At 39.6% G+C, this 21,604-nt stretch overlaps 1 protein-coding gene across 7 annotated transcripts in view; it reads left to right on the plus strand.

Moving 5' to 3' along the window:
- The window catches only part of LOC111874619 (GTPase-activating Rap/Ran-GAP domain-like protein 3), a 252,542-nt gene that overhangs the window by 210,259 nt on the left and 20,679 nt on the right, over positions 1-21,604 (plus strand). For all 7 annotated transcript variants that reach the window (XM_033755527.1, XM_033755531.1, XM_023870259.2 and 4 more), the window contains 11 exons: positions 5,593-5,657; positions 6,043-6,109; positions 7,732-7,834; positions 10,911-11,009; positions 12,576-12,679; positions 12,837-12,948; positions 14,114-14,266; positions 15,341-15,456; positions 17,057-17,351; positions 18,849-18,947; positions 19,612-19,778. In XM_033755527.1, coding sequence (XP_033611418.1) covers positions 5,593-5,657; positions 6,043-6,109; positions 7,732-7,834; positions 10,911-11,009; positions 12,576-12,679; positions 12,837-12,948; positions 14,114-14,266; positions 15,341-15,456; positions 17,057-17,351; positions 18,849-18,947; positions 19,612-19,778 — 1,380 coding nt within the window. The remainder of the gene's footprint in view (positions 1-5,592; positions 5,658-6,042; positions 6,110-7,731; positions 7,835-10,910; positions 11,010-12,575; positions 12,680-12,836; positions 12,949-14,113; positions 14,267-15,340; positions 15,457-17,056; positions 17,352-18,848; positions 18,948-19,611; positions 19,779-21,604) is intronic.

The raw sequence follows: 21,604 nt of genomic DNA on the forward strand, positions 1-21,604 counted from the left end.
CCTTCGCAATCTCTTTTTGGTGTTCATGATCACCGTTCCGATTAATTCGGAGCTAAATGACACAGCACGTGGGACACCATCTAACGATAGATGAATCCATGTTGTAAGGAATGCCGTCTTCTGGGATGTGGCGCCGTGTAGATTTTTCTATCCTGAAGATGGAGGCGATATGTTCCTCCGAAACGTCGGTTCATGCAAGATGTACACATTCCAGAAGACGACATTCTTCATAGTCACCGCCGTGAAAACCTCAAATCTTGTGATCCGTGTTGTAGTTTGATAGATGAAACATGCAGGAAGCTACGATTGCGGACTTTCTGGGCATGATGACACGTAGTTCGGTAGATAGATACCAAACTACATGTCGCCATATCCCAGAACTAATTTTTGTGTCGCTGAGAGAACTGTAGAGAGACGACTTCCACAGTGTGGAGCGCCGTGAAGATGCGGCAACTTCTCCGACACTCTTGCTGAGTGTGCAGTCTGAACCAAATGTTGCAGGCGAAGTGTAAGTTGTGAAGAGTTCATGAGTACTTCGGTGTTACGAGTGAACCAACTTAACAGTTCACATTAAATATCATTGAATGATAAGATTATTAGTGAATAATGACTTGGAAATGATGTGGAAGGAAACGGTCTTAGCCTATGCTTGAAGGAACACTACGCAGAACCTTTCAGTCAGTCCTGGCTGAAATGTAGTTGAAATGTGTGGCGTCCAGTGACATTAGTCACTTCGGGCAAGAGACGGCTCGGGTTGCAGATACAGCCGCTCTGAGCCCACATATCGGGCCCACTGCGCAGGTCACTGCGCTGCTCGTAGTGACAAGAACTGGCATGTGTACACAACGCTCTTCTGTCACCATTCCATTGAGAGCCACGGCTTCCGAGAGAAGCCTGCCTATCTTTATTTACTAGCTTGTTCTCTCTTTTCCTTTCGTGTTATCTTTTTCCTCCGCCATATCCAAAATTCTCATTTTCTTCTCTTCGCCCGTTCTTTTTTCCTTATCGTCTTCTGCTGCATATGCTTCTGCCCCTTCTCCATCTTCCTTTCTTGTTACTCTAATAAATCTGAATTAACCTGCTTCTGCTCTCCCTCACTTATCTTCCTACGCCTTCATCTCCTATTCTCCGCCTCTTCCGCTCATGTCCAGACCTGTGAAGTTGTGCTCTCAGGTTCCGATAGGCTCGGGAGTTACTTTGTTGTGGGTTACTTCCGCTCATGTCCGGATCTGTGAAGTTGTGCTCTCAGGTTCCGATAGGCTCGGGAGTTACTTTGTTGTGGGTTACTTCCGCTCATGTCCGGATCTGTGAAGTTGTGCTCTCAGGTTCTGATAGGCTCGGGAGTTACTTTGTTGTGGGTTACTTCCGCTCATGTCCGGATCTGTGAAGTTGTGCTCTCAGGTTCCGATAGGCTCGGGAGTTACTTTGTTGTGGGTTACTTCCGCTCATGTCCGGATCTGTGAAGTTGTGCTCTCAGGTTCCGATAGGCTCGGGAGTTACTTTGTTGTGGGTTACTTCCGCTCATGTCCGGATCTGTGAAGTTGTGCTCTCAGGTTCCGATAGGCTCGGGAGTTACTTTGTTGTGGGTTACTTCCGCTCATGTCCGGATCTGTGAAGTTGTGCTCTCAGGTTCCGATAGGCTCGGGAGTTACTTTGTTGTGGGTTACTTCCGCTCATGTCCGGATCTGTGAAGTTGTGCTCTCAGGTTCCGATAGGCTCGGGAGTTACTTTGTTGTGGGTTACTTCCGCTCATGTCCGGATCTGTGAAGTTGTGCTCTCAGGTTCTGATAGGCTCGGGAGTTACTTTGTTGTGGGTTACTTCCGCTCATGTCCGGATCTGTGAAGTTGTGCTCTCAGGTTCTGATAGGCTCGGGAGTTACTTTGTTGTGGGTTACTTCCGCTCATGTCCGGACCCGTGAAGTTGTGCCCTCAGGTTCTGATAGTCTCGGGAGTTACTTTGTTGTGGGTTACTTCCGCTCATGTCCGGACCCGTGAAGTTGTGCCCTCAGGTTCTGATAGTCTCGGGAGTTACTTTGTTGTGGGTTACTTCCGCTCATGTCCGGACCCGTGAAGTTGTGCCCTCAGGTTCTGATAGTCTCGGGAGTTACTTTGTTGTGGGTTACTTCACGGCGCTCTCAATGGCTAGACTATATATATGGTAGGTTTATAGAAGAGTGATGAAGGGGAAAGGATTTCGGAAGTCTTAGTCGAGGCACCGAGGGGAGTCAGGACATCCGGTGTCCAAGCCAGGGTTCGAAGCGATTACCTCTCCAGTTCCCCAGCTCGCTTCATTTATGAGTTACGTAAGCGTCATATAGAAAACAAACCTGAATTGTATTCCACGTTGGCACGGAGGCTAGTCGGGGCACGCGGTAGCGTAGTTGGTTGAGGAACTATGCTACAAGTCGGAAGGTCGCGGGTTCAAGTCCCGATGAAATCACTGGATTTTTCAGTTGGCCTAATCCTTCCAACCGATCTATGGCCCTGGGGTGACTCGGCCTCTAAGAGAAATGAGTACCAGGAATCTTCCTGGAGGGGGGGGGGTAAAGGGCGGCCGTCACATAATGCTGACAACCTCACGGACATATGTGAGACGACTGTCTAGAAAATGTGGGAGCCTCGACGTCTCACAACCCTATGGGCCTCCACTGCCTGTTATAGGGATATCTTCACCTTTGCGGATGCTGGTCTGGAAGTAAACTTGTATGTTATCTTTTATCACCAGCATGCAGGACAAAATCATAATATTATACAGACAAGTTCAAGTATTCGGGAGCAACAATAACAGAATTAAAATTACAAATTCGGAAAGTACTTGCTGTAATTCGGCCGCCGATGGGCTTTTCCCTGCCAATATCATGCCTCTGATAATGTTTGGTGAAAAGCTCACGCAGTTGATGTCGTCAGAACGCCATTGTTTCAATTCCACGACAAATTTGTCAGTAGTTTGTTCGCAAATGCCCTCAGATTTGTACCCTTCCACAACAGTCTGCGGCAAAAAAATAAATAAATGAAAAGCGTACACTAATTTCTAAACTAGGAAAGCAACCGTTTTACAATTTTTACATAAAATTGAGTGTGTTAAATTTTTACTTTATGCATGAACACTAGTTTTACTGCCAATAAATAGAAGTCTCGATTTAACGGATTGCGCGTAAGTAACAACTGTCATTCTTACCGTGCTGGATGAGTACACTGTGCAGTCCGATGGAAATGAAGCGATGTTTCGGAGGAACATATCGCCTCCATCTTCAAGGTTCACGAATAAACCGAACAAGGAAGTAGCATAGAGTAGGCAGTAAGCAGAGCTGCGCTGCTTTTATATCCCAGAAGATAGAACTGCCCGTGTAAGTCGCTCGGCAGAAGATTAAACATGATGCCAGTCAACTTCCTACAGGTGTTAAATACTGCACAAGTACGGGTACTTAACAAAATAAACCGTTCATTCGATCCCAAGGGGAAACTTTGGTAGGAAGGATCATTGTAAAGTTTCTGGATAATTTACTTGGATCTGGGTACGAGGAATAGAGTTCCAGCTGCAATATACTAAGTGCACAGTTCTTCTACGTGATGAGAATACTTTACCCCTTACGTGCAATAAGGTCAACTTGGCACTTTATTCCTTCAGGGCCAATAGTTTTGCAACACGCAACAGTCGTTCGTTCTATAATTCAGCGTATGGAAATCCGGCGTGTCACTTTTGCTGCGAATATGTGAAACTGTGGCCCAAGTTTAAAGTTTGGATTTAAGGGAAAAGGTTAAATGTAACGCAACCCCTTGCCATAAAGGCGTAAAGCGTTAAGAAGCGTTAAAATAAACTTAACAATTCAACATTTCTTGTGCTCTTTATTTTAAATGTTCAAATTTAAGTAGCTGAGTGGTTAGTATCACGCTCCAGCTGCCCATTGGTTGCTGACATGGGTTGATGTCGTAGCGAAGAGACAAGTCAGGCTTCACTCATTGAGCTACTCTGCTGACTGTAACCTTCTGAGCTATAAACACAAGTTTCCTTGCTCAGAGGCACCATTCACTCGTATGCATGAGTTATTTAATTGTCAACTAGGAAAAATATACCCCGACTTTTGGAAATTATAAATTTATATATGTGTAATTATTGGTTATTAATTATATAATGACTGATTCATATCAAGATTTATACTAATTGTATATTACATACTTCATTCATCATTCATTATTGGAGGGGGTGGGTTTCCCCATGCACCGCGACCAGTTGTTGATCTATTGTACGTTCCCCTTTGATATTCTACCAGTCGTTATCAGCCCCGTTCAGCCAGCGAGTTCGGCCCCTCTACTGGCAGTGGTACCCGATACTTCCCCATCTACCGGAGGTAGAGGTCTCCTAGAGACATGAGGATCTTTTACGTGCCGTAAATCTATGACACGGGACCCACGGCTTAAAGTCCCTCCCGGAGGACTTGTTCCCTGAATTTTTCCGCCCTTAAAAATTCCACGACCTCTGCCGGGTTTGAACCCGCGTACCTTGAGTCATGAGGTGGGTACGTTACCCCTAGACTACGGAGGCCGCTTATTACATACTTACTATTTAAAAAATAGTTGCATATTATAATCATTGGCCTATATATCATGTAATATTGCACTACATTTGTGCACTGTTTTTGTACAAATCAATCAAGAAATACAAAGCAACAGTAGATACACACAACCAAGCGAGCGGCACACCCAATGGGACATGTCAGTACAAAAGGGTAACATAACCTAAAACATTCAGAACAGAAGTAAATTAATGTACATTACAGGAAAATAGCCGCAATATATAAGACCGGAAGGAAATCATCCTATAAAGTCATCCTACAACATCAGAATTCAAGAAATTAATAACAACAACAATGACGTGCCTTGATGAATACTATCTGAACAAATTCACATTGTAATAGACCCTTTTAAAAGATGTGTTGCCTGAAGGTGGCCCTATGTGGCTGAAACACGTAGCATAAACATCAAATATATACATATTTGAGTAATTCTAATGACTTTTGAACATTTAACGAACATTTAGTGAATTAATTGTGAATTAATATTATTAAATTATTATTGATGCATTATTTGTAGATGTAAAACAGTACTATAAGTTATACGTGGTAGAGCCATTAAGTTCGTGGAATGTGGTTTTATCGCATCATATTACAAGGTATTCACATACACTTACGCAGATCCATATCGGCCCTCAAAATGGTTGCCGTTGGCCGCTATGCAAGTCTGCCAACGTTGATAGAGCTGCCGAAAACACTGCTGAAAGATATTGGCAGTAAATTCCCATACGACGCTTTGCGGCCAGTCCTCTGTGGTAGTATATTTATGTACAGAAATGCACATGTATGTTGTATAAATATGATCTTCCTGCCGGAATTTGCTTCAGAATACTTTTCAGTGCACTTTGTATTTTATACTCTCATGTCATGCCTGTCGCTATGAGACTGAATTATGAACCAGTGGGTGTTTCAGGTATTGTGACATTAGAAGACATTTTGAGAGACGTTGTAAAATGTGTGTGTGTGTGTCTACTACAGTGTTTATATAAAACATTATTCTGATCTGGCTTTTCTGTTGCAGGGTGCTCAAAAAATTTCAATACCCTACACGCCAAATAAGCCAATGACGGTGAAACAGATATTAAGGTAAGAAGATATCTTACCTTAGTTTGCTGTTCTATGTTTGGCAGCCATCTTGTTACTTGTGATCTAAACACTTCAAGTTCCGGAATTACTCTACTGTACCAAAAATAAATATGAGAAACTTTGTTTAGTACTTTAAAACATATATGTTTGCAGAACTATTTAAAAAAATTGATTGAATTTGGTTAGAAATAAATGAATCTGAATGCAAAGTTATTGCAGTCTCTGAACAGTGATAGGGTCATTACTTTTTTCTTATCTGACCTCTAAAGCTGTCCAACATGTCAGAAGCACAGATGTCAATAAATGCATACATAAAGTGATAAAGACAAAAATTAAAGGATTATCTCATCATTTCCTCATTCTTCTTCTGTGTCTCTCACCACAGCAATTTTCCGAATATGGAGAAGTTGGAGAAAGGTCCAAAAGAGATCTTCACGCCTGATATTCAGAAGGTAACTGATCAGAAAAATTTCTTGTTTGTCTTTATTCCTCTTCCCGCTTAACAAACTTCAGCACTCAACTAGTCATAATTCAAAATACTACATTGGAAATATTCATTTTAATACAAAAAAAGAACTTTCACATGTTGATGAACCACTTTGATAAGTGTCTTGTCCTAGTTGAGCTTCTGGTACAAATCATGTGTTTGATGTAGAAAATAAAAAGAATTTATGTAATATTATTTGTATAAATATTGTGTTCGGTATTACCTGTTCTAGAGGGTATATCTGATATAGACATTATTTTCAAAACTGGGTCTATATCCATCATCTGACATAAGGGGGATTGCATTGCGCCATGTTGCACATAAACTTTACTACTGTTAGTTAGTTAGTTAGTTAGTTAGTTATTAGAGAGGGTGGGTTTCCCCATGCACTTAGACCTGTAGTGGTCCATTGTGCTTTCCTCTATGATTTGTAGCAGCCTCTATATCCTACCGGTATTGATGCTTACCATCAGTCCCGCCCAGCCAGCGAGACCGGCTATACTGGCTGAGAAGTATCTATAATGCTTCCCCCATCTACCGGAGGTATTAGTGACTACTGTTGGGCGGCAAACGTCCGCAATTTTGCTCAGTGACCTCCTTTGGAGGTATGAGGTTCTTTTACGTGCCGTAAAGCTACGACACGGGACCCACGGCTTAAAGTCCCTCCCGGAGGACTTGTTCCCTGAATTTTTCCGCCCTTAAAAATTTGACGACCTCCGCCGGGTATTTGAACCCGCGTACTACGAGTCATGAGGTGGGAACGTTACCTCTAGACTACGGAGGCCGCTACTAATGTTAGTTACTACATTATGGGCCGCGCCATAGCTCAAGCCGTTAGTCACTGACTTCTCATCGCGGCGGCCCGGGTTCGATCCCGGGTCTGGTCAAGAGAGATTTGTGGTGGACAAAGTTGCACTGGGGCAGGTTTTCTCGGTTTCCCCTGCCAATCTTCATTCCACCAATTGCTCCACAATCACCCTCACCTATTATCTGGGGCTGGTACAATAGGCCAGAAGTGGCCTCAGTACAAGTCCCACCCCACTAGCGTTAAAGAAAAAAAATTAGACATTATTTTCGAAACTGATTCTACTTCCATCATCTGACATAAAGGGGATTGTATTGCACTATGTTGCACACAAAGTTTACTACTGTTAGTTACTACAGTATGTGTCATACTTTCTGGCTGCATGTTTCAATCTTTTTATTCATCATCAGGTCTTCTTATGGTATCCTCTACTCTTCTCACAGTTATAGGTAGTACATGTGTGTGTAGATATAGTTTTGTGCTTAAAGAACATATGTGAAGAGTTCTGTCTCCTAGGATGTAGCATCACTGGGGAAAGTCGGCCTCTAGTTCAGAGGAACGTATTGCCTTCATGTTCAAACAGTAAGCCAAGCTCTGCACCTGACTTCATGCTATTTCGTTGCTTGTCATACTCTATGATCCGTGAAGATGGAGGTGATAGGTTGTGACACTGTGCAGCCTTTGTAGTCAGATACTAACAGCACCATGACCACCAGCAAGAATACAGTGTCACAACCTAGAGGACTACAGTCTGAATGCAAACCTGTAAACCTTGTTCCCAGGATTTGTTGCTCCTTGAAGAACAAGAAGGTTCTGTCAACTTCAAATTTGGCGTTTTGTATACCCGTCCAGGGCAGAATACTGATGATGAGATGTTCAGCAATGGTGAGTACAATTACCGTTTCTTCAGACTACAGAGTGGAAATGTAAGACAGACCATTAATACATCTTCTCAGGCCATTTAAATTAATTAACCATCTCGTTTTGTGGATAGATTCAACATAAAACTTGTGTAGCGATTCCGTGTGAAACAGATTTAGTTTGCAACACTAACACATTGGTGTAATACCTGTCCTGAGTAAATGGTGCATTACTAATTAACTAAGTCCATGGAACATAGCTTTAATTGAGAAACTAATGATCATTCAACTGGTTAAGAAACTGCCCACTATCTACGGAACCCAGAGGCTCGTTACCATATTTACAATAGACCACCACTGGCCCCTAACCTTGAGACAAATGAAGTCATTTCACAACTTCTCATCCTGTATCTTTGGGATACATTTTAATAGCATCCTCTACTGATGTTATATAGTTTAGTTATTGGCAGCATCATAAATAAACCTCAAAGGAACAGCGTTTTCCTGTCTACTGTGTAAGTCTCCAATGTGATTTCTTCCCCTTAGGTTTTCTGATAAAACTGTGTATGCATCTCTCATCACCCCCTTTCACTCTACATATTTCTGCTTTTTCGTTGTTCTCAATTTGATAACTCTGAGATAATATTTCGTGAAGAGTATAAATTATTAAACTTCTCATTATGCAACTCCATTATTCTTCTGCTACCCCCTTCCTCTTGGATCCAGGAACGCCTTCAGCACACTGTTCTTCACAGCCAGAGTTCCTTCCTTAATGTGAGGGACTATGTTTCACACGTGCTTAAAAAAACAACACTGAAATCAACATGGGCACAATAATGAAATGAAATATGAAAGAACAGACTTCTGTGGACATTCCACATTAAATGTACATCAGTCTTCCTGGAAACTATGTACAAAGTAGTTTGAGTCATGCAGTGCCATTGCGGTACCTTCTTGCCATGTTTGTGTTAACGATTGTAAGGTGGGTTCCATTGCCATCATCATAGTTGTCATCGTCGTTATCATCATTATCATCATCATCATCGGCAAAAGAGCCCTTTTGGAGCCATATCTTTCCTTAGAAGATTCTGCGAGATTGCATCCAGTTTCTTTTTAATTTCACAACAGTGATTTTTTACAGATCAAGGACGTCAGCCTTCTTTCCATCCCCCAACCTGGAGGACCAGGTCTCTGTATTTATGTCCCCCACTGACAGGATGGCCCAGTTATGCCCACAGGAAAAGGGTTCCATTTCCATTGCCTTCCATGACTTGCAGGGCTATGGTTGAGGTATTCTATGTGTATCTCACCTCCATACAGGAAAGTTAAATTGCCTTTGTTCCTAATTAGCCATCACAACGTGGAGACATAAGGGGAAGCAAGAAGCAGGTGACATCTGCTCCTTGCTGGTTTGTTGCTTGCCTTCTTCTTTGACCCTGAAGACTGAGTCATTACATCCATCTCAAATATCTGGGGGCTTATGCTGGACTACATGACATTACATCCTCCAGAAGGTAGTACTTTTTGAACTGTTCATTCTCACAGAGTGTTAAAGTTTACCAAAAACAGATGCACTTAACTAGCCTGCTGTGCTAGCATCTTTATCTTTATGGTTCTCCTTTTCTGCTCTATTTAACAATATTATTTTGTTTGTCAAGAAATTCTCTGCACCTATGGAACCTGAAGGTTCTTTACTTTATCTGTGACAGCTCCCACTAACCCTCTTCTGAGCTGGTTGAATTGAGTCTCCAGCTTCACAAGGAGCTAGGTTAGCTCACTCAGTGTAATGACTTGCATGCTGAACAGCTGAGGTCTTGGTTTTTGATTTGTTGGCAGGAGTAAGAAAATTTCCTTTTTCCACTTTGTCCATACCAGGCCTATTCACCTTCCTGTCCAATGGCTGCCAGTATGCACCTGGGACATGAAGCCCGCCACTTGCTTCATTTAGTGTCAAAGTTAACAAAGTGTTTGATTTGTTTCATTCTGGTTTGTCACACTAACAATATCATGAAAAGTTAAACAGTTCCATCTAGTGTGACTGGTGAAGATTTTTCTTATTTCAATTATCTACGTCCAGTCTTCAGAGACCACCATCAGAGGGACACCTTTACATCAACAGATTTAGAAACCACTATTAACAATGTGTGTTTTTATACCATTGGTCCACCATATGTCCAGGGTCATCTTTACTTTTACTTCTATATGCCAACACTGTTACTGTATGTCCATTTTAATATTATCCTCTCATCTGTAACTAGATCTTCAAGAAATAGTGTATGTTGAAGGTATGAGTGTGTGGGAACATCCCACATACTTACACACTGTTTCGCCGGTCTAACAGACAACACTCACTCCTAGGTCAATATTACATTCTGGCACATTGCTGGCGATGCTCATATTTATACAACACTCGATGTTGAACCCACCTCTAGATCATCACGTTGGGGTCACCAATGTGGGATTGTCGATGTTCTAAATGACAACCACCTATAACTGTAACAATGGATTCAGGTAGGGAGAATGTCCAGTAACGGGCTCTTGTGGGTACATTAACGAAATTTCAGATTGCATAAAGGTAGGTCAGTTCTTGCCTAGATGAGCAACTGTCAGATTTTCAAGACAGACTTTTCTCCATGGAACCTTTCTGCAATAGAAAATAATAAGCATTTGCAATAGGGTGCACACAATTGTGTCTGTAACAAGTCTCTCCACATACATCTCTGTTTTTGTTGACCGTATGTGAACATAGCGAAGTTTCTGGATGGGGTGTATGTGTTTACACAGCTATACTAACGGTACAGTTGGGAATTGAGGTAGGCGTGGGCAGACATGGGTAGACACCGCCTGCTTAGTTCCAAAGTGCTTCATTTTGAGAAAGCTACTTCAAGGGTCTTACAATGTCTATCTATAATTCCCAACAACAATACGTATAGGAACAAATTCATGATGCTGTACTATAACAATTTCCTTTTAATATGTGTTAGTCATTCCCCTGGGCTTTTCTGTTGATCTGGAACATCTGCATAGTTCTGAAATGAAGCAGCTGCCTATTCTGAAAAGTCATTCGTAGCCCTGGCTAACATTACAGTCTTCTGTTACAGAGGCTGGGAGTCCTGAGTTCAATCGTTTCATCAGTTTGCTAGGAGACAAGGTACGACTCAAAGGCTGGGACAAATACAGAGGTGGCCTTGATGTCAAAGGTATGTACACACCCATATCCTGTTGAGTTTGTTACATAATGGAAAAACATTGTAAATGAAGTGATTCTCTTAGATCTGCAATTTACCATTGGATGTAGTTGTTTTGAATGTGATTTGTAATTAGTATTCTGCATTTGAATCTGATTCATTGACATGAATCTCTGATATAACTCTGCAGAACAGTATTAATTTTTTGTACCATACATGTGGTAGTGTAGTGGATAAGGCATTATGCTACAAGTCGAAGGTCGCGGGTTCAAATACCAATGAGGTCATTGGATTTTTTTCAGTTGACCTAATCCTTCTAGCTGCACTATGGCCCTGGGATTCACTCAGCCTCTAACAGAAATGAGTACCAGGAATTAAGTAAATAATTTTCCTGGGGAGTAAAGCGCGGCCAGCGCGTAAGGCTGACAATGTTACTGCCATATTTGAGCCGATTGTCTAGATAATGTGGGACCCTCAACGTCTCACGACCCTATGGGCCTTCATGGCCTGTTACAGGGAAAGCTTTACTCACTTTTTTACCATCCATTTTAACATTCAGAAATTTGCATTTTACACACAAAATGTATCTGTGGAGTCATTTTGGTTCTCAAAGTAATTATCAATTATTTTCCTAAAAATTAATAGCTGACTGATCTTTGTAACCTAAGACGCTGGATTTTTGTGTTGTTTAAATTATATACATCTCCTACATTGTAAATATGCAGACCATGTGCTCTATGCTAGGAACAGCAGTAGAGTTTGAACTTGCAGCAATATTAATGTGTGATCCTTTGCTCCTATCATGATTAAAGCATCATCTTCAGTTCTCAGGGCATTGTCTTTGAACATTTTCCATTGTATACAATTTAAAGTTTGAAATTTAAACAACCGCTAGTCATCAAAGAAAATACCCAAGCAGTGACACTAACACCATTGTCAATGAATTTTAGAACTGTATTGTCACCTCAAAATGTTGTAATTCATTGTAACAATAACAGTTATGATATTAATGTATATTTAAAGATAAACCCTCTCCTGCTCATAAGCAGCATGCCCTGGAGAAGTACAGGTGATGTGGAAATAAAGCTCCATATATTCTGCATTTTACTCTGGATGTTGGCCTGTGTGGGTTGTAAGTTTCATGTTTCAACAACTTTACTACCAGGCAAAGAGCTTCCTGTGCCCATTGGATGTGTGGTGGGTGATACTCAGGGCTGGTCTGAGCATAGTGACAAGGAGAATGAACCTGTCAATGCCAAAATGAAACCTTGCTCACCTAGACCGTAACCAATCACTTTACTAACTCTGCTATTCCTGCTCATATATTGAATTTATTAACAAAGCCACTTAAGAACTGATACGAGTAAAGTGAACAGACAAGGGCGAAAGAAACTGAAACTAATGATTGTGGGAATGTGTTGAAACTTGGCTGGAAAATGCATTCAGTTTGCACGTGCACAGAAGTATGGAGTGTAATGAAATTAAAAGCCCATGTATATGAATTGACCCTTGAAATGCAACTCTTCGGTTTGTCTGAACTTCTGTGAACAATGTATGTGTGATTGTTCTTTTTCTCAGGTGACATGACAGGACGTTTCTCTGTCTACACAATTTATGAGGGTCACGAAATAATGTTCCATGTGTCAACATTACTGCCATACTCCAAAGATAATCGGCAACAGGTAAACATAACATTATGCAGTGTGTGGGTGAAATGTGAATGCTTAATCAACAATAAAACACTCTCTTTCGACGTTTAAGAATTTACATTTCTTTTTATGCATTAATCAGCCTGTCATCAGTACAATGCAATGATAAATGTGTACTTGTATCATGCAGGTCGAACGGAAGAGGCACATAGGAAATGACATTGTCAACATCGTGTTCCTGGATGGTGGTGCCACTCAGATGAACCAGTTCAACCCGTCCTTCATTAAGTCACAATTTACACGTATCCTTTCTGCCATATTGTGTTATAAATTCATCCCATCACTACACAGACTGGCTGCTGCATAAAAGAATCACATAGATTTGTAGACAAATATTGTTACACTTTCATTTACATTCTAGATAATTAGTGTGAAATATACATATAAGTAAAATCAGCTCTACAGGTCCCTTTTGAGACATTTTTCAGTGGCATGTATATGTAATTAGATGCAGGGAAAACAATTTGATTCTGTGCAGTGTGAGTGATATCTGTAGATTTCCAACTATAGGTTTGTGTCTTCAGTACATACATGTCAGTGCCAATGAGGCAATCAAAATTGCAAGGAATGTATATGTTGCAAGAAAATTATCAAGAAGCAAAGATATTAGAGGACTTTGGAAGGTAAACAGAAATTTTAATTTCTGAATTATCAAACACACTGAATTTCAGTAAAGGTTATTTACCATAGTTGTGTGGAATAGCATAATAACTGTAAGGTGTGCTTTATTTTTTATTTTGTGGAAGTGTATCAGCCAGCATTACTTTGCAGTCTACGATCAACATATTTGTTAAGAGTAAAATGTGGACCAGAAAAGCTACTGTCTGATTTTTTTAGTCAGGGCCTTTGGGTTGCATGTGAGGCGGTCATAATTACAAGAGTACTGCAGTTCTGTCTCCTTGAAGAAGGCCCTTATAAGGTGAAGGGCTATGAACTCTCTCGCTCAAAGTTCTTGTCAGATCAACTCATACAAATATTTAATCCCTTCTTTCCATCAATAGACTTGATAAAATCCATTGTACAACCAGTTGGTATTGGAAAGGTCTAAGAAACAGGATATTCATTTATCTAATATATGCCTCTGAAACACTCTCTTCTTTATTTTCTGACCATTGAATTTGAAGCTGTTTAAGGTTTTGTCTTGAAACACAAACTTGGCTTAAGGTTGTCTCTTATTTAAAGTTAGTTTGGTAATGCCAAGTGAATAACCACAGTGATAATAAATTACTTTCCATTTAAAGTGCTTCTCAGTTTAGTGGTCATATCCACTATTCCCCCAAAATAAACTTTAAATGGGTGTTCACTGTATTCTGTAGAGCCATATAATATAACCAGAAATGTGGAGGATAGGTATTTCAATTATGGAAGAAGAATGTTGCTATTCCCATTTCCTTAACCTCTAACCAGACGTTTTTGCACTTGTGACATATTCCCTTGAAGATAGTAGCTACAGGCTGGCACTTTTCTCAGAAGAATCAGTTCCACTATTTGGTCCATCGCTTCCCTGTCCACCTGTATTCAGAGACTCACAGGAGTTCCGTGAGTTTCTCATAGTCAAGCGTAAGTTATAGCTTTACTCAAATATCTGTATGATATCAGGTTAATTACAGGGATATGTAATATATTTGGAAGGACCACATATGCATTTAATTTGTTTCTGCGGTCATCATTATCTTCATTGCCATTCTTCTTCTAGTTATTGATATTATTATTTCATCATGTTGTTTATTCATTCATGTTGTGAAACAACATGTAGTTGTTGTTGGATATGTCACAAAAATAACAGTATCATATCCAGCGTGTTTGAAGTAACAGAGTTAAAAGGCAGAAGAAGATTTATGGTACAGCACATTCTCATCACTAAATTACTTATTAAATTATATGTAGTTTACAATTAAAGAGGAAGTACAAATATTACAGAAGAGTATTATCTTATGAGGTATAATACTATGACTTTCAACGGACTACATGGCGCTATATCCCAGAAGATAGTACCCTTCATAACCATTGCTGTTAGAACCTCAATTCCAACAAGAATATTACTAACTGACCAGAATAATGTTACAGTTAACAATGTCAAATTATGTATTGGATGGAATATTCTTATTTTTACTCCTATTATTTTATCATTCTGGTAAATCTATCTGAAATAAGGATGTAAATAAGGTCATTTAACCTAAATTTATAAAAATTCAAAATTTATTTCAAATTTCCAAAATATAAAATATAATCTTATGTGCTCGTACATACTGACATATTATGACTAATGGTTCAGTGATTTTCACTTTTTTGTCAGAAAGAAACACAGTAAATTACATTTATTTGCTAAAACTTAAACAGTTATATCTATTTTTTATGTAATTGTGTTTCCTGCTAGTATAAGACTAGGTACTGAATTGGCAATATGTAAAAGCAATGGTCTTTTGAATACATGATATTCTTAAAACTTTTTTAAGAACTGTAGCTAATTCAAATGAACACAAGTTACACCACACAAAATATTTCCAAGTGTTGAACTTAGAGTGATTTTCGTTCTTCTTTCAATTAAAGTATGTTTAAAAATGAGCTATTCACCCAAGTGAAATTAAAGCATTTTCATTGTCCGTCGTTCTGTTTTTATCTTGTTCCTAATAGTGATAAATGGAGAAAAGGCTGCTTTCAACACTCCAACATTTGCTCAGAAGCGAGAAAGGACATTAGACATGCTAATCAAAGACCTGTTTTCAGAGCACATGAATGATGGGAGAGGGGTAAGTAGACATGCTCTGTCCTTGTTACTTGACCCAAAAGTACGAGTATATATTGTCATGCTCAGGGTAAAATTTGAAGGTTATGTTTCTGGAACTTAGAATTAATAAGGTAAAGATAAAGTTGTGCCTGTGCTTAACTAATTAAGCATTATGCTATGAAGATGTGTGGGGACTGAATGTATAGATCCACATTTTCTTGACCTTGGCACTGGTTGTAGGTGAATGGTCAGCTTAAAGCCCTGGCCGCTTTACCCCCAAGTAAACAGCCCCCCGTACCCACTGGATAGAATGCTGGGTGTGCCCGAGAGCTGGTCTAGATGATGTGGAGAACAGAAAAATCTTGACCCTACAGAGACTCAAACTCCGACCCTTTGGTCATCCAGCCCATAGCCAGTCACTATACCAACTACACTATCCCCGCTCCTCAGAACTAAATAATAATAATTAAAAATAGAATATTGTAATAATTAATGACTGTGAAGATTAGTTAAGTTCTGAAAGTTCATGATGATGGTATATTAATACAATTATTTACCTTTTACCACAAAAAGATAGGAAGATGGATAATGTGTCAAATCCCAGAAGTTCCTAACTCTTTGTAATCATTACTCTGCAAACCTCAGGCCCAACACTTAAACATTTTTGCATAATACAGGTTAGTCTCCTGTAGGACTGGGCCCTGTAAGTTGGGAAGAGATTATGGCTACTCTGTAGCAGCCATCCAGTTTCTCAGAGTTATAGTTGCAGAGATGTGTATGTATGTGTCGTTAACCATGAGCCATTTCAGTGCATAGAAGTCCACGTTAGAATGTCTAAATTAGCATATAGAATGCTGCTTCTCTATTTACATAACTGTACAGAGCTCACTTGTATCATCACTGTACTTCAGACGGTTCCATGCGACTGGCTAAAATGGTCAAGTTTCAAAGCCAGCTAAGCTTTTGAGCACTTACTAGTAGAGATGGTTTAACTTCATATACAGGATTACTTACTTAGCAGTCACAATTATGACATCAGCAGCAGCTCACATGTTTCTGAAATGCACTGTAAAGCCATTCTCCTGCCAACAAGACTTCATTGCTACCCAGTGTACACTACTTATTAGTGGCTAATCAGATATGACTGGTATATTATTCCTATGCTTCTGATATGGAATTTGTTTTCAGTCTTGTAATTTGTTTATTTATAGCATTTTAACAACACTCAGGCGAACATATATATAGGGAGTGCCAATAAACATTAAAGAGCATGTTGACAACAGTTGGATAAGTTGAGTTACTTGATATGGTTCCTGGAATGCAAGGGTGGGAGAAGTTCTATAAGAAACCAAAGGCAGAGACTTCTAAGAAACTTAGTGCTGAAATCTCATTGCAGTACCATCTTGCCAGTGGAAGAGCAGATGAATGTGTGATTAATTTTCTCTGTGATGTTTTGTCATCTGAAAAGTTTATATAGTGCTAAATGGTTGCAATAACAAATTGTGGAGAAGCTGAAATTTGAGCCTTTGCTCTTGTTTCTGAGACAGATCCTTCCTTAATTTGATGATCTCTCCTTCCTCTTTGTTTCACGCAATTATTGATAATGGGAACAAACTTTCCAGACAATGTTAAACCGACGGGCATTCAGTGATGTGCTTCCTGATCCTCCCCGTGGGTCACGGCGGAAAGAGGAGGCACGTCAGGTTGAGTTCGTGCGCATTGGACAGGCCCTGAAGTTGGACACCATTGTGAAAGGTGATGCACCCACTAGCCTGGCCACCACCGGCCTCTTCAAACGAGCACCTTGGGAGCCACAGTGTTTCTACCCTGACTTTGGGCATGAGATTATCTGTGGAGACTCATGGGGTGAGACTAGGTTGCTGGTTGCCACTGAATCTGGTGTCTATCTTGTTGAAGGTGGGTGCATATTGTGACCCTGTGTTTGTAAGAATTTGTTATCAGAAAGTCTGGAAATGTGTGGCTCTTTCAGCTATGTTCTTTTAATCTGACTTGGCATTAAAGTAACATTCTGTTCCCAGTAGCCTTAGGGGTTATGGGTGGTCTTAGGCCAAGCAGTCACTGGGGTTGTGTTCCAATTCCTAACCAAGACACAGATTTTTGTCTGCATTTTCATTACCAATGTTTGTCCTCCTTTCCACTACATATTGCCCCAAAATTTGAGGGTTCTACCTTGGTCTTCCCAATCTCTGCATGATTCCTATACTTAAGCAGACACAGGAAGTCTAGGAGAAATAACTCATAGAGAAATATCTGTTTGCAATTTAAAGCTATGTCAGAAAAGTTACAAGTACCAAAGCAAGGTGAATGTATTTCAAGTAGATCACTCAAAAGATAAGTCTTAAATTACTTCAGCAAAAAGCTGTATCACCTGTTAGATATAATAACTAGCAATGGTTGGTACAGAAATATCCTCATTATATGGCATGTATGAGAAATGGGGGGGGGGGCTTTCAGTTACAGGAATTTTCTAGTTGCCTGAGAATAACTTATGTAAACACAATGTTCATGCAATTTGCAGCCCTTTCCAGTCTTTTACATACTTCTGTTTTCCGTTTCAAGGTGAAAATGACACATTTTCACTTTAGTTCTTGCATGTGAATCTTCATATTTGACGCAGTGAACATACTGGCAGAAGATTTCGGATATGCTGTAATGCATCAGAGACTCAACTGGACTGTACTCTAATCATGGATCAGTATATCTGTAATATTACCTGTGTAAAGGGGTATGGTAGTGAGCACTGCTACTTACTAGCAGCAGCTGTGAGAAACAATGCATAATGCATGAACATACATGCATCACAACTTTGTTTTTCAAATAATTTAAAAAGGTTAAATTTTCCCTGAAATTTTTGTCAGTTGCAAGAGAATCCCAGATACCTGAATGCTAAATAACCAGGGTTTCACAGTAGGTATTTATATAACTAATATGATATCTTGAAAAAGGAAAGGATGTGGAACTTCATAACCAAATATGAACTTCTTAAGACACTTACTTACTTACTTATCTACCTACTTACTTACTTGTGGAGCTGAGCCCTTCTGGAGGAGCCACCAATTCTGCAGCTACTCAAGAATTTCCCAGCATTTTATGGAACCTGAAGGTTCATTACCATGTTCACAAGAGCCCTCCACTTGTCCCTATCCTCAGCCAGACCAATGGATATGGCACTTATTGCCCCAAAGCACCAGGCTTAATATATTTCAAATTATGTACATCTAGTGTGTAGGCAACATTCGTACATTCTGACTTCAGAAATCATAAAATTTTTATTTTATTTAATAATAATTACCCGATGAGTGTATTGAAACAGTGTTATAATCTTTAATTATAATTTTAATCAGTTTTTTGCAATATTATTAACGATTTTTCATACACAGAATTTCTTTGCAGAGAGCATGTCACATCGCTTGGTGTTTGACAAAACAGTTGCTGTCAAACAGCTCCATGTAGTTGAAGCACATGGCATCCTGTTGTTCCGAGCAGACAAAGGTACTTCTGAAAATTAGAGCTGGTTTCTAAGCTTTGTTTCTGGATAATACGGATGTTTGTCGCTTTTTCTTATGACCGGTCTGTCATTTAGAAAAAAGTATATGTTTATGGGCTACTTTTTTAAATGGTCCCATTTGTGCGAATCAAATTGTATGATTCTAGTTTCTTGTATTGTCTTGTATTGTAGATATATTTTTTTCTACCTGATGGCAGTGAAAGGATTTTATGGTTTATTCATTTGGTACAATGTTTTAAACTTTGCTCAAATTATATTGAATTATCATCGTCCCATTTCTGAATTTAACAGTGCCCTTTTGTTGCAACGGCTTCAACATAATGAATCGGCTAGTATGATTGAAAATTTTGTTCAGTTTTTCAATCCTTCTGTATAATCACAGTGATATGAATTGTGTATTGCTATAGAATGGTTAATGATGATTCTATTAACCGACCCCCAACACCCAAGCTATAGTACCATTCTATTATCAGCTATTTGCAGCTGCTTATTCAGTATATTTGCAGATACCCCCTGTATGTGGAGATTGTCTCCTCCACTCCTATCCTGAGAACGCATCATGCCATAGTAACAGGGACCCATATAACGTGTATAGTCTTGTGAATACAGTTATAAATCATAGATGACAATATATAACTATTTTTTCAGGTCGTGACAGCAAGATTCATGTATTTCGACTCTCAGATTTTGATGGAGATTTTAGCAATGAGGGTTCTGCACGTGGACGTCAGGATTTGAAGGAGCATCGTCTAGAGAGAACACGAGGTTGCCACATGTATGCCATTAGTAGGGCTGGAGGTTCACACCTGAGAATGGTGAGCTGTTCTCTGTTTCAAACAGTCTTAGCAAGCTGCACCCATGTGATTAAATTTAACAAGTCTCTGGACTTTATCCACCATCTAGTATTCCAAACAGAACACAACATTTTAGAAACTGGATTTGTTTCTGCCCTCAGCTGGAAAGGTCCAAGAGGCCCTTTCTGAGTTGGATCCTTCAGAAAATGTTGATTTTAATCATTGGATCTGATACAAAGAATCCAATCTGAGTCTCTTAGACCCATTCAGAAGTGCCAGTTTCATACATTGGATCTGTTAGCACTCTTTTCAGTCACAGGACCCATTACAAGGAGCTTATTTCAATAACTAAACCCACTATAAAGAGCTAATATCAGTCACTGGATTGGATCTAGTTACCAAAACGTTGTAGTCTGTTCAGAATGCTAGATGATAACCAAACCTATGAATCTAGTAATTCTTTATTGATCTGTCACCAACAGAATTCCTTAAAATGTATTCATACTCGTAAAGTAGTTGCATCTGTTCCTGCGTGCACACACACACACACACACACACACACATACATACAGGATCTTGTTGCTCATTAACTGCATGTGCCGGCATATTGTTTCAGAGTAATTACACTGAACATTCAGTGCTCAGTGTCAGATATTTTTCCTTTTACACTTACTGCACTTTAAGGTAAAAGAAAAAAAGGTAAAGTTGTTCCTGTGCTTAACTAATTACGCACTATGCCATGAAGGCGTGTGGGTGAGTGGATGTATAGAACCAAGTTTACTTGACCTCAGCACTAACTGGAGGTGAGTGGTCAGATTCTCATCCCTACCGTTTACCCCCGGGGAAAGAGCCCCCAGTGTCCAATGGATAGGAGGTTGGGTGGGCCCCAGAGCTGGTCTGGATGATGTGAAGAAAAGAAAATTCTTGACCCTACCAGGACTCAACTCCAACTCCTGGGTCGTCCATCCCGTAGCCAGTCGACTTGCTGCGCCTTAATGAAATGCATTTCGAATAACTCGTATAGCTTGTCATGACAGCCTGACATTATTTTATGTGCCAGTCTTTTGTAAGATGAGCCAATCATTTATGTGTGAAAAATTATAAAAATTTAACTGCAGTTTATGTATATTGGGATTATAAACAAAAATTAATTTCATGTGACAAGTTCCAGTACACACCCCAGCTACGAAGTTTAAGTGAAATATATTTAGTAATTTCAGATATAAAATATACAAATGAACATACAGCCATAACCTTCCAATTCTGAGTTGCTTCTGACCCCTCCCCCCCAGAAATATGCAAAATGACCTCCTCCATCCTCCTTTTTAATTAAAATTTCATGGATTTAGATTTTAGGCTTAGGTCTCATTTTTCAGGAAATAAAATCACCCCTTAGCTTTCTTCCCATCTATCCTTTGTCCATTTTCCTGAAGTGAAAGCTGAGGTTCTTAAGTTTCATGCTTACATGTGTTCATATAATTCATAGAGATGATATACAACATTGTAGGCAAATTCCTGTGATTAAGGTCGTTTTGAACATTTATTTCCATATATATAAGCATGTGTGTCTGTGTTACTGTCTCAAATAATAATTTTCAAATATAAAAATAAATTTTTTAAACTTGCCACAGAAGAAATGTCACACATATTTTCCCACAGATCCTCTTGTAAGTGGCATGGGACAGGGAAGATACAGGTGGACAGTATGATTGTGATAACTTGAAGGGAAGTCCACTAACAATCCACAAGCTATCGCAAGTGCATTTAATGAATATTTCCTTTCATTAGCTGAGAAAACATATTCCAATAATAATAATAATAATAATAATAATAATAATAATAATAAT

The sequence above is a fragment of the Cryptotermes secundus genome, unplaced genomic scaffold (assembly GCF_002891405.2).
Source record: "Cryptotermes secundus unplaced genomic scaffold, Csec_1.0 scaffold1817, whole genome shotgun sequence".
NCBI classification, from domain to species: Eukaryota; Metazoa; Arthropoda; class Insecta; order Blattodea; family Kalotermitidae; genus Cryptotermes; species Cryptotermes secundus.